At 40.7% G+C, this 16,462-nt stretch overlaps 1 protein-coding gene across 3 annotated transcripts in view; it reads left to right on the top strand.

Moving 5' to 3' along the window:
• CHSY1 (chondroitin sulfate synthase 1) overlaps positions 1-16,462 on the top strand; it is a 114,816-nt gene that overhangs the window by 19,168 nt on the left and 79,186 nt on the right. For all 3 annotated transcript variants that reach the window (XM_073304301.2, XM_073304303.2, XM_073304300.1), the window contains one exon: positions 9,842-10,337. In XM_073304301.2, coding sequence (XP_073160402.1) covers positions 9,972-10,337 — 366 coding nt within the window. In that variant the 5' untranslated portion in view covers positions 9,842-9,971. The remainder of the gene's footprint in view (positions 1-9,841; positions 10,338-16,462) is intronic.

The raw sequence follows: 16,462 nt of genomic DNA, 5'->3' as shown, positions 1-16,462 counted from the left end.
AATATTGGTGGAAATGTTTTTTATTGAACTTTTGTTTAAAAAACAAAACAAAAAAACATTCGCCACGGGCATGTTTAAACCAAATTTGTAGCATTGTGTGGGTGAAGTGTTCTGAATCTTTTCCATAAAAAGACCCCATATTACAATAGAAAAATAGTTTTGGGACCACCTCTGTTCCCATGTAGCCATGAACAAAGTGATCTCCAGGTTGAGAACATGAACAAAGTAAGTAGAAGGCATAAATGGTAAAACACGGATTGTTTAATGTTCTTCAATTTTGATACTAACACAGGGAAGGAGATCTCTTAAACATATTTTAATTTGCAGTGTTCTCTGATTAGATTACGTTCTTCAGGGCAGGGGTCCTCTTTTATCTAGGCATAACAATGTAGCCTGATCCATAAAGGGGACTCTGATATGCTACTGTAATACAGACAATAGTTGGAACATAATAACAGATTTCATCACCAATCGCTGTCTATTAGAGCAGTCATCCCTTTGGCAAGAGTAGTCCCTGTGGTTCTAGAGAGTCTCTACTCTGCTGATGTGTCCTAGACAAAATGTGCTTGGTGCTTCAAACTTAAGCTAAAGGCAGATCTTGGAACGTCATGCCCCAAGGTCTGCTTCTGTAAGAGATCTGTAGTTAAGACCTAGCAACCTAACTTGGATGTTATAGTTTTTAATCTTTTATGCAGATGTATCTTAAACAAATTTCTGTATTTTGTATGTTAAAAATATTTGGCCTGTTTGATCAATAGGCTAATGAAACTGAGTAAATAAGTGCTTTTCAGTGTTAGCAGAAATGGGAGCATCTGATTATAATGCCATAAAATGCCTTAAAGTGGAAGGGGATATTTAACACAAGGAATTGGTTAACTGGGCTCTTCAACATAGTAGCTCTGCTAGCTCAAACCTAGTTGGGTTGGGAATTTTGGAGAGGGAGGCGGTCATGAGAGATCTGTGGAAGATGTTCAAAGAGATGTTGGCATATGCAGCATTTACACGTTTGTAGTTACTAATATAGGACCTGAATCTGCATCCATTACACTGGGTAGTAGCCATGCAGGTAATCCTATTGACTTCAGTTGTCCTGCTACTTATGTGGGTCAGGCTTGCAGAACTTGATCCATAGGGTAAATGTGCGGGAGAGATGCACACTAACAGATGTTGGGTAAAGGTGGAGAGAAGAGAAAAGCCTTCAGCGAGCAAGATAATGCGCAGCCTGGAAGAGGAACTGGGTAGTCCCCCCAAAATTGGTAGCTTTTTTGAGAGATTCAGTAGTCACCAAATGGGCAAGATCTGAGAGCTGTTACCATTGTGAGGAGCCTAAAAGCATTTTTCACCCTGCTGTGCATTTTAAAAAAAAAAAAAGTCCCAGAGATAAGAACACACTTTCCTTTGGCTAAAAGAAACCTTAGATGGCTTATGATTGCCATGGTACGCTCCACTAGACCATTAAGATTATTAAATTGACACAGCATCACAGTAAGATAAATTGATGGTTGCCGCAAGGAAAGTGGGGAAGCCCTTGTCAAGGAATTCTGGTATTACCATCTTAAGAGTTGCAGAGACTGGCTAATATGATTTCAATAGTTGTGAAGGAGCCAAAGGTGCAGGGAGCTGAAAATCTCCAAACTATTTTAGCTCTAAGGCTTCAGTTGAAAAAAGTGGTTGCAAATATTTACCAGGGACCAAAGAACAAAATGTACACTGTCCCTTGCTGCTGTTAATCCACTTATGGTTAGGAAGAACTTGAGCAGTGCACTTCCTGAAAAGCTTTGTCAGTTATTTCAGTGAGTTGCTAGTAGGAGAAGTGGGCCTATTGAATTTTCAGAAGCTCTAAATAGTGCTCTGGTAGCATAAGAGGCAGAGTGTAGTAGGCATTTGCTTTAAACTGTTATTCCATCTGACAAACAGATTAGCAGAAACTGTGTCTTAGAAGGCCACTAAAATACAACATAGGAAACAGATTTGATCACCCTAGCTGTGACCATGTAAATCAGGGAAGAGGTTGGAAAGTCAGAAAGAGTATAGGTATAGGGACTGACTAACAAAGGCATGAGGCCAAGAAAAAGGATGCCAATAAATGTTAACTTCCCGCCACTCAACCATTATCCTGAAGGGTTCACAGAAGAGAGAAAATCCACCAGTAGACTAAGTACCAGAGGATTCCAAAGTCTGTTGTTAGTAGAAGGTCTGGACAAAGATGTCTTGTAAATGGAATAGCAGCAATAGTCAATTTTGCCAAACACCAGACCCACTCATTTATTTTGCACATCAATTCTATTGACTAGGAAATTTGGAGAGTAGTTAACTTTTAACACAATTAATGTGTAGGAGGCATCAAACTTTGAGAACCAAGCTGAATGTTACTTTTCTCTACACTGAACTATGTAATTGAGGAACAAAAAACAGAGATATGGTCATTAAAGGACCATGAAAGAGAGATGCCATTCTGCTTATGGATAATGTAGTGCAGTACCTCATGCCCAAACTTGCCTCTTTCAAACGTTGCGTGGAAGATTCTAAGGTAAGGCACTTATTCAAGAGACTGCATTTTGAACACATTGTCATTCTGTTGTTATATCTTATAGGAAATAGATTGCTGAGAAAGCTAAATACTGCTTAGAAAAGCTGCAACAAAGGCAGCCAAAAGGATTTGGGGTCTAAGAGTGTAGTGTGTCTTCTGTGCCTGAGCCCAGGGCTGTCCATTGCAAGAGTAAAATACAGGCTCTTTATCTGCAGGCCCCGGAATCTAGTCTACTGGTTGGTATTCCTCTTATTGGGTCCTTTTAGGGCAACTAGTTAGATACTGTGGTGGGCGGTGGAGTATACACTTTTTATATTTGGAAAAATGTCATTTGCTTCCAATTCAGATTATGTTAAGTGAATCCGGATACATGTTTTAATCAAAATAATTGGAATGAGAAAGAAAATATCAATGCAGACAATAAAAGTTCTTTTTATGGTCTGATCATATGCCATAGTGCGGGTATAAGACTTCTGGGAGGACATTAATATTTATTACAGTGACCCAAAATCTGCAATATACTCTACAGAACAAATAATATATTTTGGGAGCAACCACCTGTTATACTTCTGAGGTAAAGAGGAGACCTAGGCACTGGCTTTCCCACCTAAAATTGATTGAAGGAGCACTTTTATGTAAATTATAGGCACACTTGTACATTTACCCAGATGCTATAAATTGCACCTGCATATACTTGTAGGTGCAGAATTGGAGGCTGAACTCCAACCCTTCTGGAAATGAGGGCCCTAGATTAGCTTTTCTTAGCTTTGGAAGGGGAGAATTTAAGGAGTACAGCAGACCATTCAGGCTCTCTGGCAGCTTTCTGCAGGATAGCATGGCTGGTAGCTTTAAAAAGAAATTTCCTATCAAGATATAAACTCCTAGAGATCTTCTCTGGTAAGGGGGGAGACAGAATTGTATGTGGTGGTCAAGATCAATAGTTTGCACTTTGTTGATGTAAATAACCCTATCAATACTAGTGTAAAATTCTTCAGTGCTGAAGTGGATCAGCATATAAATATCTTTAAATTTTAAAAACCCTTACACTAGTGGCACCACAGATACTTAGTACCAGAGCCACATCTGCTACCAATGCTGCTTTTTCAGCATGACATTCATAGGTGAGTTAAGCTGATTTCTTACTTAGAAGTAAGGCACTCAGTGGAGAGAACTAGTCCATCATTTAGAAACAGTTGCTCAGAACTAGTCTTAATTCAAGGCTCCATGGTGTATTCAAGAAATCATTTTCCCAGCTTCATTAACTTGCTGAGGCATTGACAAATTGTTTTCTTTGGCATAATTATACAATGCAAGTGTTTCTCAAAACTCTAAATGGCTTCCTTGGTCTCTTGCAAGTGAAGTTCCCAGCAGAATCAGGCAAAAATGGGATACTTTTTTTCTTTAATCCTCTTTGATTTGGGACAACTCTCTGTGAAATAAATATTCTAGGTTATTGTGCTTTTTTATGAGTTCACTAGAGATAATGAAGCAAGAATTTGTTTTGGAAACTGAAGATGAGGAAAAATTCCAGATCTAGGACATGCCAAGTCCCTACTGCTAAGTGCATACATTATTACTAACACCACCATAACTGTATTAATGGTTTCTTTTTAGGAAGTATTTAATTCCTGGTTATAGTAGTTGTTGACTTTGTAGCCCTAACGTGTTTTTGTATACACCTTAGTTTGTGTCTTCAAAAGATTATATGCACTTGGTTTACACTGATTTAATTTTTAACAGCTTTCTGTGGAGAACCCTTGTACCTGACCAGCTGTACTAATCATGTGACTTTCACACAATTGGCTATATATGCGTGCAAAGGAAAGTTTCATCTGACTCAAAGAAGTAATGACTTTAAGACAGCTAGCCTTAATGCACTATATTAAGTGTCTTCATTCTAAAGGAAGATTGCTCAACTCTTTTGTTTAAATTATGACGTTGGTATTTCATGCTTCTGGATTGTCAGAATTGTGTGTGTCTTGCATGCTGTGTGAACTAGTATTTCTCAGTGTCATGCACATCTTCAACACTTCTCCCCAAAAAACCCAACAACCGTATGGACCTAATCCTTCAAATCTTGACTCATGTAGTATTCCTGTTCACATATGTAAAGATTCTACCTATGAGAGAGGGTTGGGCTCTAACAGAGCAGTTCTGTTTTATGGTTTTTGAATACTGATGTTCAGTAGCCACTAACGTTTTCTTGATCTGTCTTTGTACAGTGTCTAGTGTGTACCTGGCTGAGGCCTTTAGGGACTACTGCAGTACAGATGATTGATAATCCTGGTAACACCAACTTCGGCTACCTGGCTGTAGAAGCGTTGTGACCACATTTCCTTAACCAAAGGAGTCTGACTGGGGAACTGGAGGGTGGGGGCAGAGTATGGGCCTTCTCTGAAAGTATTCATTTTTTGGTTTTTATTACCAAGCTTCAGGCCTAGTTCTGCAAACCTTTTAATAAATAGTTCTCACTTATGTGAACAGTACAAGCGAAGCAAATGGGACTGCTCATGTGAGTAAATACTGTTCAGGCCATGGGAGGGGAAAGAGAACAAAGGCCCGTGACTGTGAAATCTTATGAGTTAGGACACTGCCTATAACTGAAGATCAGGCAAAAGAAATAAACCTAAGGATTCTAGACTGAATTGGAATAGTAGCTCTGAAATTGTTAAACTTGGTTTTACACTTATGACTTTACAAGTTGGCTCTTCAATGACTTAAAGTTAAGAGGCTTGAAGTAGCTTTGAACAAAATTCCATGTTTATAATAATTATTTTTGTCTTTTGATAGACAAATCTTTCAAATGTCAAATGATCAAATAAATTCAGGTTTGATTCTATTAGATGTAATAAACATGTATCCTGAACTCAAATTTTTCTGTTCCTGTACTTTCTGAATAAGTGGATGCATGAGAAAATAAGTTATGCATATCAAATGTCATCTGCCACTAATTCAGACAGTAAGAAGCAGCAGGTGTTGATGTTCTCCAGATGTTTTGGCCTCTGATGACTGACTTTTATTCAAAAGGCCTTAAGTGAGCTTCTATAAGTCACCTGTACCACAGTTCAAATGTGTGCTGAAAGCCACTGTTCTGAGTTAAGATGACTTACTCCTTATCTTAGAAATCACATTAATTTAGGAAATGATTAAGGTATACTCCAACTGTAGTTCTACCAAAAATATTATCTAGGGCAACTGGCTTTGGGCCAAGGGATGTTCTGCAGTTTGAACACTTAAAAACTCTATCTTAGAGTTTTACTGATGCATGCCGCTGTTCCACCTCAAGCGACGAGGAGCTATTCCCTACCAGTACACACATAAGTGTTGATATGAAAGAACTTGAACTGGGAGGGCTGAGAGCACCTCCAAACATGGGAAATAACAGACACAGCATTGCTTTACATAGCTGAGTACTCTTCTAAAACATCTGGACTGTGGAGGATCATTAGCTAGGAGCTATAAAGTGCAGAGAACATCCTGCGCTGTCCATAGTTCATCAATTAGAGATTGCTGACTTTTCATGGTGCAGGGAGTGAGCTGGAAAATTATTGGCTTCCTTAAAGGAAAAAGACAATAAACTGAAGAAGTTATAAGGACCTCATCTTGCCACTTTATTAAATGAATCTGTCTGGGAAGTGGCTTGGTTCAGTATAAAAGCAGCATTGGGAACAGATAACAACGGATGCTTTTGATAATTGTGATTCCCAACAGCTTTTGTTCTACAATTCTACATTTAAATTTGTCACAGTGCACTTTTTGACTAATGTTGGTCAAAAGGCTTCTTCACTTGGTTTTTAAATTTAAATTTATGCTGGGATATTTCACTCATAAACCACCAGATATTAGCATACAAAAAACTATGTATGGTCTGCTTTCATTTTACTTAAAAGGGAGTAGAGGATCAATCTAAATGTGGTTACCAAAAATTTAACAAAGAAACTCACTAGTTCCTGAAAACTTAAGATGTGGGTGTTTGCTTAAAACTATCTGATTTTCCCCACTTCAATCGAATGGTTTCATAAACTGTAGCTTATGCATCAACGACTATGGGTATGTCTACAGGGGCAAAGAAAAATTCACGGCTGGCCCGTGCCAGCTGACTTGGGCTCGTGGGGCTTGGACTGCGGGGCTATTTCATTGCTATGTAGACTTCATAGACTTCTGGGCTTAGGCTGGAGCCTCTGCTCTAGGATCCTGCGAGGTGAGAGGCTCCCAGAGCCCAGGCTCCAGCCCAAGCCTGGAAACCAACACAGCAATGAAACAACCCGCAACCTGAGCCCTGTGAGCCTGTGTCAGATGGCATGGACCAGCTGCAGATTTTTCTTTGCTGTGTAGACATACCCTAAAGATCTGATTCAGCTCTGACTGAAGTCATTGGGATTCTTTCCATTGATTTCAACTGGATGTTAATTTCCTAAAATACACTGGACACTTGACTAATAAATCCAGATTTAAATAAGTGTATCCTTTTAAAGGATTGTGGCTTTTTAAAATTAAAATTTTTGTGATGAGCAGACATCAAATACCATTTTATTTCTAAATGGAACTTTTTGTTTAATTTACCTGAATATTTTTAAATGAGGTCTCAAAGCCCTGGTCTACGCTTGGTGGGGGGATGGATCTAATTAGGCAACGTACTTAGACCTACTCACCATGGCGTCTTCACTTCGGTGAGTCAACTGCTGCCGCTCCCCTGTCGATTCTGCCTCCACCTCTCATGTCAGTGGAGTATGGGAGTCGATGGGAGAGTGCTCGGGGGTTGATTTATCATGTCTAAACTAGACCCGATAAATCGATTCCCCACTGGATCAATTGCTGCCTGCCGATCTGGTGGGTAGTGTAGACATAACCCTCGTGGCTAATGCTGTAGATTTCGGATCGTTTAAATGATCCAAACACATCCTACTCTTTGTAATCTAAAAAATAGTGGTTGGAAGCACCTGGTATAAGTAGAACTGATACGTTTAAGGAACACTATTCTTTTTCACACCTCAAGAATGTTTTCATGGCTGATTCTGAATGCAGATTATGGTCTGAACAAAGCTGACAAACATAACTAGAAAGTAACTCCTATAGAAGGAACGATTGTCCAGTTACTGATTAAAACTGCATTCCATGTCTTTCTACACAGAATACTCTTTCCTCTTTGTGAGCAGCAATTGCATTAAACAAATCCCAGTGATCTAAAAGTCATAAGTTTCTAAGAGCAAGGATGTAAAACGTTTAATAGCTGTATAACTTAAAATGTGTCTAGAGAGTCTTTGCTTGACTGTGACTCTAAAGAGGAGTCCTCCTAAGCGTAAAGAGGCCAGCTGCCTATGTACATAAGCGCTAGGCAGGCTTTGCTAGAGGTTGCTGGTGAAGGCTGAAGACCGATGCTATGTCTTTACACAGCTCTACACAAATGAGGGCTCCTGGCTGGAAGAGTGGCTGATATTCCATAGGCCCTGCCTATATTGCTGATCCCATTTCCTCTCCCAGCTCCATGTCTCCTAAGACATCACCTTTATGCTTGGAACAGCCTGCCATTTCTTGTCCACAAATACCCATTCCTATTTAAGCCCCACTTCTTTCCTAAACTCTTTAGGGGAGCATGGGTCTGTCATCTTCTGGGAGCTGATCCACATCAGAAGTAGGAGATCCATAAATGTCTTAAGTGACTTAGGAGTGCTAGTTCTATTGAAAGCCATTTTAAGTGTCTTTGTCCTGTTTGAAAATCCCATCCTTTAATTCTTTAGCTGAAGTGGTAGAGTATCATGGTTTTAGCTCTGCGGGGTCCTAGGTTCAAACCCTGCTGTCAACCCAAGTAGTGGCTGTTAACTTTTTAACTTCCATTTCAATTGTCCTTTCTCTTCCTTTTGGTTTCTTTTGCTGTGTTTCTGAACTAGATGCTGAGCTTGTGGGGTCATGGAACACTTAATATCAGAACTTTGAGTAGGGCTTAAAAAAAATCTGCATTCCCATTCTCCAGAGACTGATACAAAATGTGGCTGTGAGGGGTAATACCATGGTAAGAAGAGAAGTCCATCTGTTAGGATTCTACTGTGCTGCTATTCGTGCCCCATTCTTTGGGGCTGCTTTTCCATAAGCCTCCAGCTGGTAGGGGGCAGATGAGTTTGAGGTGACCTTTCCTGTTTCTTTCCCTGCATATTGGGTTGCTGCATGGAAGAAAGATCTCTTCCTCCATCAGAGCCTACCTATTCAATCTGCCAGCTCCTGGGTGGAAAACACCACTACTCTACCCATCTGTCCTAGAGTCTTTCCTTCTGTGGGGTACAGACTTTTCATAAGTTGTTGCAAAAAAATGGTCATCTGTTCATTCTGCACCTCTGAAACTATAGATTAACCTAGGCACCAGTGGACAGAAGTAGGGACTGAAAAATGTGCAGGGAAACTTTTCATCTACACAAAATTAGCTTCAAACTGTTGTCATCTGCACAAACTTGAAAATACATTCTTAGTAATTAAAAGAAACTTATTTTCCTAAATTTTGCAAAAACTTTCGGGAGGGGGGGGAGGAAAGTAGTAGCTTAAACAAAGTCAGTATCTAGGAGGTCCCAAATATTGTTCTTCCCTCTGCATCTGACTGGTATTCATACTTTACAGTTATATAGTCCTTTGTAAGGACTCTAGATGGTACTTTCAAGGGCACTCAGCATTAGCCTAACACAGTTCCCTTTGACTTCAATGGGAGTCTTATGCCCAATGTCAGTGGGGACAGAGTTAGGCTAACACTGAGCACTTTCTGAAAATTCCACATTTAGTTTTGGAGGAGCTTGATTGTTAGCCCATCTTGAAACTAGAAACTTAGGCTCAGAAGCATGTCATGTTGGAATAGCTTGGATGTCGTATATCAAACTTCATTGCACCCCTCTGACAACAAAAATAACTACATGACACACCCATACCCTGTGTGCCTGAGGGCTTCAGTCCTAGGCAGCAGGGCCTTAGCCTGAGCCCTGCTGCCCAGGGTGGAAGCCCATGGGCTTCGGCATCAGCCTCTGGTGGTGGGGCTTGAGCTTTAGCCCTGGGCCCCACTGAGTCTTAATGCCAGCCCTGGTGACCCCATTAAAGCAGGATAGCAACCCACATTGGAGTTGCAACTCACAGTTTGAGAACTGCTGTCTTTTATATGGTTCTTACCACTGTACGTGATTATTGCTTTTATGGAAGGAAGACTGCATTTCAAGAGAATTTAAAAGGGAGGAAATTCTTAAAACAAATGGTCCTCCTGAGTCACTTTTTCCTGTATGTTTGACTTGTACTGTGATGTGCTCTGTCTATAAACTTAACTTTGTATTTTCATTCTAGAACCTGGTCCAAAACCATTCCTGGCAAGGTTGAATTCTTCTCCAGTGAGGGTTCGGACACCTCTGTTCCAATCCCAATAGTGCCGCTACAAGGCGTGGATGACTCCTACCCACCCCAGAAGAAATCCTTTATGATGCTCAAGTACATGCATGACAACTACTTGGACAATTACGAATGGTTTATGAGAGCAGATGATGATGTTTACATTAAGGGGGACAGACTGGAGAGCTTCCTTAGGAGTTTGAACAGCAGTGAACCCCTCTTCCTTGGACAGACTGGGCTTGGCACCACCGAAGAGATGGGGAAACTGGCCTTGGAACCTGGTGAGAACTTCTGCATGGGAGGACCTGGTGTGATCATGAGCCGGGAGGTGCTGCGCAGAATGGTGCCTCACATTGGAGAGTGCTTGCAAGAGATGTACACCACTCATGAGGATGTGGAAGTGGGAAGATGTGTGCGGAGATTTGCAGGAGTGCAGTGTGTCTGGTCTTATGAGGTAAGAACATGAACACAAGAAATGAGGCATGTGGGGGCGAAAGGTGTGATGTTTTGTACAGGATAATAGCATGTCCCAAATACAAGCAAATGGGATATGGCCTACCTGACATCTAATTTTGTATAATATAAATTTAAAATCGGTTAAAGTAGTTCTGGATATTGCACCTGTCCCAGAGTTCCCCTGCTTTTCTTTCTAGCTTTACAATAAAATTGTCCTATCGCTCTTGAAAATAGTTTTTCTCCTTCCTGTCATCCTGTGAAACCCCCACACGAATGGATATGTGACTGCACGGAGAAAAATGTCTCCTAAATGAACCAAACTGGGGGAAATCTGGTAACTAGTCTACCCTTTCAGTTACACTACTCTTGGATGTTAATTTGTTACTATATATATATATATATATATATATATATATATATATATATATAGTAACAAATTATTTTTTAAAAAGTCTTCAGGTAGAGGTGTGACATGTAAGCTGAGTGTCTCATAGTTTTACCATCCCTGTGCTATGAGGTAAGAATATTCATCACCCCCGTTTTACAAATAGAAACTTGAGGGGAAAGCTAAATCAAAGTGGTGTCTTTCTTTCTGTCTTGTTTTAGTTTATCAAATGGGGCTCAGCATTCACAAGCCCATATGAATTTAATAGGGAGCTGCAGGTGCTCACCACCTCTGAAATTAGGTCCCTGAGTGATTTGCTGACTGTCAGAGCCATGAGTGGGAGTTCTTGGTTTCTAGTTTGTGCTTAACCAACTTGTCTGTGAGATCAGTATTGAAAACTAATGGAAAACCAGACTGCTTACCAGTGTTGGAGCACACAAGGCCTATAGACCTGTGAAATAATTACATGTATCTGTCTTAGTCTTTCACCCAACATATACCTATTGCCAGACAAATATTTAATCTCTCCAGCATTTAACATTGTCACACTGCATACAGTTCTGAGTCTGCAGATAATTAAACATGAAACTGCCTACAGGGAAGTGTCTACAGCTCAGGTATGGTTCTGTTACTTGTTGGATATTTGCTGATTCCTGCTGTTGGACTTGTGGGTGAAGACTGGCCTTCAGAGGGGCTTATCCTCCTCCTCCCTTCCCCCCACCTGTACTGACAGCCACTGATATCTGCCCAAAGAGATCTGATTGCAGCTTCAGGATCTCAAAAACCCCACAACCTGCTGTTTACAATGCTGTTTATTATTTACACTTTGTTATCCTCATGGACAATTCAGATCCATACAGTTCTCTAGGCTTTGAAGTTTGGTTGTAAATGTTGCAGAAGAATAATTCTGTTCAGCTGCTTACATTGGAGTTTTTAAAAAAAAAATACAGTGGAATCACTTCCATCAATCTGTAGTTCTGTAAAAGCCTGTCCCTACAGAATCTAAATATGTGGCCAAACATGAGTTCAGTTCTCTTTAAAGGGACACCAAGTTAATCACACTTGGAAAGAACACTGAAGATTACTTCCGATAAAAGGTCAAAGGAAGATTGCTTTACACTCATGTTTTTGTTCCAAGGGCTTACTCTTTGTTTCTGGCAGCTCTGTGTATAGTTTCCCCTAACTGTGAGCTCTCACGTAGGAAAAGGGGGAGGTTTTTTTAAAAAAAGAAAATTGTAAAACCACAGAAATTGACAGAGGGACTTGAGTCAGAGATAGTACCTGAAGCTGTTACTAACTAATTGACTTGGAAGCTATTATTAACTAAGTGACTTGGTTTCATTTTGACAGCAAGTCAGTTTAAATTTTTGAAATAGTTACTGATTTGCTTCTCCTGAGAAGTTACCATTTAGTGCCTTGTGGGCCCAATTGGAGCTCAGTGGAGTCAATGGGCATTGGATCAGGTCCTTGAGATGGAGAGAGCTTTTCAACTGCATTCATCTTGGCACGTGTAGATGTTTTATATATAAAAAATGAAATCTGGACACCGGCGAAGATGAGCTCTGGAATGGCAGTGGTGCTGTCACTTCTTCTATATTTCTAGACCTGAAATGATTTACTAGTGTGGTAGGTGCTTTACAGAGAAAGGATCAAACCACTTTTTTCTTAGTTCTCCTGTTTAAAATAGTTATTGGGCCTAGAGCAGACGATTGTAACAACTTCCATGTAAATAGCTACATCAGGTATCACTTGAAACTATTAAACGCTCAAATCCTGGTCCCATTGAAACAAATAGCAAAACAGCCATTGATTTCAGTAGGACCAAAATTTGGCCTGAAATCTTGAATCATTTTTAGAGCTGTCACACTTTGAGGAGGTAAGAGAAACAAAAAAAAGTGAGTGACATGTAGCAGAACTAGATTGCTAATAATGCTGAGGAAAAGCAAAATGCTTGAGCATTTTTAAGCTATTCAGAATGTTGTCTTCTCTCAGATGTGGTGGATTGTCTAAAATTAGTATGTGTGGAGGGGGAAAATAGCAAAAACTCTTAAAAATTACCCCTGCAGTGTGAGTGAGAATGTAAGGTTTAGTGTTCCCTGGGAGAGAGGGAGAAGGAGGAATAGCTGGGTAGCAGTTTCAATTATGAAACCACATTACTGCTTTAGGGAGTAGCTGCACTTTCATTTCACTGAGGGCTTTTTAATTTAAAAACTGTCATAATTTGGTCTTTGATCTGATTACCTCAGTGCCCAGACAACTGAATTAAATGTGCCTAGGGAATGTTATGTAAAATAAAACAATGGCTCTGTTAAGCAATGCAACTGTCTTAACCAGCTGTGTTAGGAAAGGTTAGTGTTTAAACAACATTTTCCATGTCTTAACTGTATTAATGAGTGTCAAGCAAGAGATCACTACGGCTAAAATGCAATGCATTGTATTGCAACAGACTTTGGGTGGAAGGAAGTTTTATTCCATCCCCTGTCTTCTTGGAGTATTAGTATTGCATTCTTTAGGATACCTCAGATTAGTTCCCTCTTTACAGTTCTTGCAGGGCTTAGCAAATTAGACTCTAATTGCTTTAAAAAAAAAAAAAAAGTTCCTTGCTTATAACTTCCATTTAGAAGAGTTCCAAAGAGCTTTAATGGCCCAAATCTTGAAGCCCCTATTCATGTGAGTAATTTCACTGATGTCAGTAGGGGCTGCTTGCATGAGCAAGTGTTTACCAGTACTTTGCCATACATTTGTGGAACATCGTTGGGGAAAACTCTGCTAGGCCCTGTATCTTCCCCCCTCTACTCTCCATTGCTGTTACCCTTATTGACACCCTGGGGGTCACATGTATTTTGATAACTGCAACCACCTCTTCTCGCTCTCCCTTTTAACTCCAGCCACCACCAAAACAGTCATCTTCTGACCTGACCATTAGACACCCCTCTACTGCTGCATCAAAGCTCTGTCCCAGCCTACATGTCTGGTCCTTGATCCTCGTGTTCCTCCTGTACCTTCTGCTTGATCAAAGATATCAGCCTCAAAACCCATCTTGTTTCATTCTTGTATTTGGTGCTGACTTCTGTGCTGCCTCTTACTCATGAAGTGTACTCCACTAAGCTATCAACCTTATTCATTACAAATCTCATGTAAACTCACTACTTCCATGATGCCCACAAGACAAGTTGTGAATAAACTTTGTTGGCCTGAATGCTTGGGTGTGTGTGAGGGGGAGATAGCACTGTCCGTTGTTCCCCTCTCTGGGTTTTATCCTTTCTCTGGTGTGTCTGAGGTTGTAAAATCTCTTTTTATCAGTGATTGTTCCTTTTTTGTGTGTGTGGTGGAGTGCTGAACTTGTCATTTGTGCTTAACAAGTAACTATGAAATGCAGCCACCTCCTAGGGTCAATGGGAGTAACCACTCAACAATTAGAGCACAACACATTGCATGACAGCAGGGGGACAGGACAAATTATGCCAAGGATGAACAGGGCCATGGAATATCATATGTCCACAGAGAAACAGACAGGACCTAGGTTATAAGGTCTTTCTTTCAAAACCTGACACCCCTTCCCATCCCCAGCATAAAGTATGTGGAGCTTAATTTACCTACGTTGGGGAGGATAAAGGGCTGAGTTGATCCCATGAGGACTGGACCCCACAGTCCTAGAGAATCTAGGTATTTCAATCTTAAAGGGATGTTGCCAGGGCTGAGGAGAGAATGTTTGATATACCTGTGTTAAAATCTTCTCTTTCGCTATTAGTTTACTACTTTGCATTTGTCTCTGCTTGGAGAGTGAAGACTGGCTAGTTCAGTTTCTGCCTTAGTGCGACATTGTGCCAGTGTACCAATTTCAGTTGCTCATACTGAAGAAAGCTGGCTTCCGTTCTGATGCAAAGCTATTGCAGTGCCTTCCTTTTTTAAAGAAAATTCACTTTTCTATTTTGAGTTTCATTTATTTTGAGTTTCATTTTGAATCTTGTATTTTCTTTAGCAACATCTCACCCATGGGGTCATCTTTCAGTAGCAGGTGATGCATTTTTTTTTAGTTGCTCTTGCCATAAAAATACTATGTAAAGAGTTCCATTCCTGTTCACAGGAATCCTGATCACTTTTATCCAAGTTATTCATAAACTGCTGGTACAGGTGAGTCGCATCATATGCATATTTAACTTATGCGAATTCAACTATATGCGCTCGGCAAAAAAAAAAAAAGAAAAATAACAAGATACCTGTAAATGGCGTGGGCGATTCCACCCACCATTCCACTCAATGAGCGTATGCCCCAGTGTGAGCATGAGATGGGAGACGTGAATCTGCTGTTCCCTCAGTCGGTCTGGGTTCCCGCATGACTCTCATAGTGTGAGCATCTTGCTCTGCTGAGTGTGATTCTAGTGTTTAAAGATACTGTAAGTATTTTTCGTACAACATGGCCCCTAAACGCAAGCCAACTACTTCGTCTGGCGCTCAACTGAAGAAACAGCGATCTGTTCCAACGCTGGAGGAAAAACTGGCTGTGTTGGATTTATTGAGAGACGGTATGTCGGTCTCCAATGCAGCACGTAAATATGGTCGCAACGAATCTAGCATCCGTGCCATCAAGATTCGAAAGAGAAATTCATCAAGCCGTGGCATCAAGTGCTCCAATAATTGCTAAGGTGACAAGCCAGGTGCGTGATAAGACTTTAGTGAAGACTGAAAAGACATTAAATTTATGGCTGGAAGACATGAACCATAAACGTGTGCCTATCGATGGCAACACGTTGCAAGAAAAGGCTCTTCACGCTGTTCAAACCTCCCGCTGAAGAGGGACAGCCTTCTCATGAGAAGGAATTCAAAGCCAGCCAAGGTTGGCTTAACAGTTTTAGGAACCGCTTCAACCTCAAAAATGTGCAGACTACCTGTGAAGCTGCATCTGCCAATGAAGAGGCAGCAAAAGCCTACCGTGAACAATTAACCTTTTTCTTCTATGATTTTCTTTATCTTCCAGAACAAGTTTTTAATGCTGACGAGACTGGGCTCTTCTGGAAAAAAATGCCCAACCGCACTTAGACTTCAAAATCAGAAAGACAAGCCCCTGGCTTCAAAGCATCTAAAGACCGTGTGACTGTGGTGTTTTGTGGCAATGCGGTTGGGCATTTAATAAAGCCGGGCTTACTCTACAGGGCTGCAAATCCCCATGCCCTATAAGGCAAGAACAAAAATCTCCTGCCTGTGTTCTGGCAATCAAATAACAAGGCTTGGGTGATGGCAACATTATTTTTGGATTGGTTCCACAAGTGTTCCATTCCGGAGGTCAAGTGGTACTTCAGAGAGAAAGGACTTGACTTGACTTTAAAGTGTTGCTGATCTTAGACAATGTTCCTGGCCACCCTGCGGCACTTCGGTTTGCTCATAATGATGTTGAAGTTGTCTTTCTCCCCCCCAATACCACCTCCAACCTCTTAAAACTGCTAATCACGCCTTGGTCAAGGCCACATACACGAGGCTTACGTTTTCTCTCAGATATGCAACACTATGGATGCTGATTCCAATCTTAATGTGATGGAGTGTATACTGTACTTTATGGGCGATTTAAGGGATTTTCAAGGGTAATTTTGACTATACGCGATTTTCGCCTTATGCACTGACTTTAGAACCTAACCCCACGTAAGATGCGACTCCACTGTAATTGGCAAAGCTGCAAGATATGCATCCAACTTTCTTCAGTTGTGTTATAAACCATTTGTGCCATTTTGCCCTCTCATAGT

This window comes from Lepidochelys kempii, chromosome 10 (genome assembly GCF_965140285.1).
Source record: "Lepidochelys kempii isolate rLepKem1 chromosome 10, rLepKem1.hap1, whole genome shotgun sequence".
Classification (NCBI taxonomy): Eukaryota; Metazoa; Chordata; order Testudines; family Cheloniidae; genus Lepidochelys; species Lepidochelys kempii.
The sequence above is the reverse complement of the archived record's forward strand: the minus strand, read 5'-3'. Positions and strand labels throughout refer to the sequence as shown.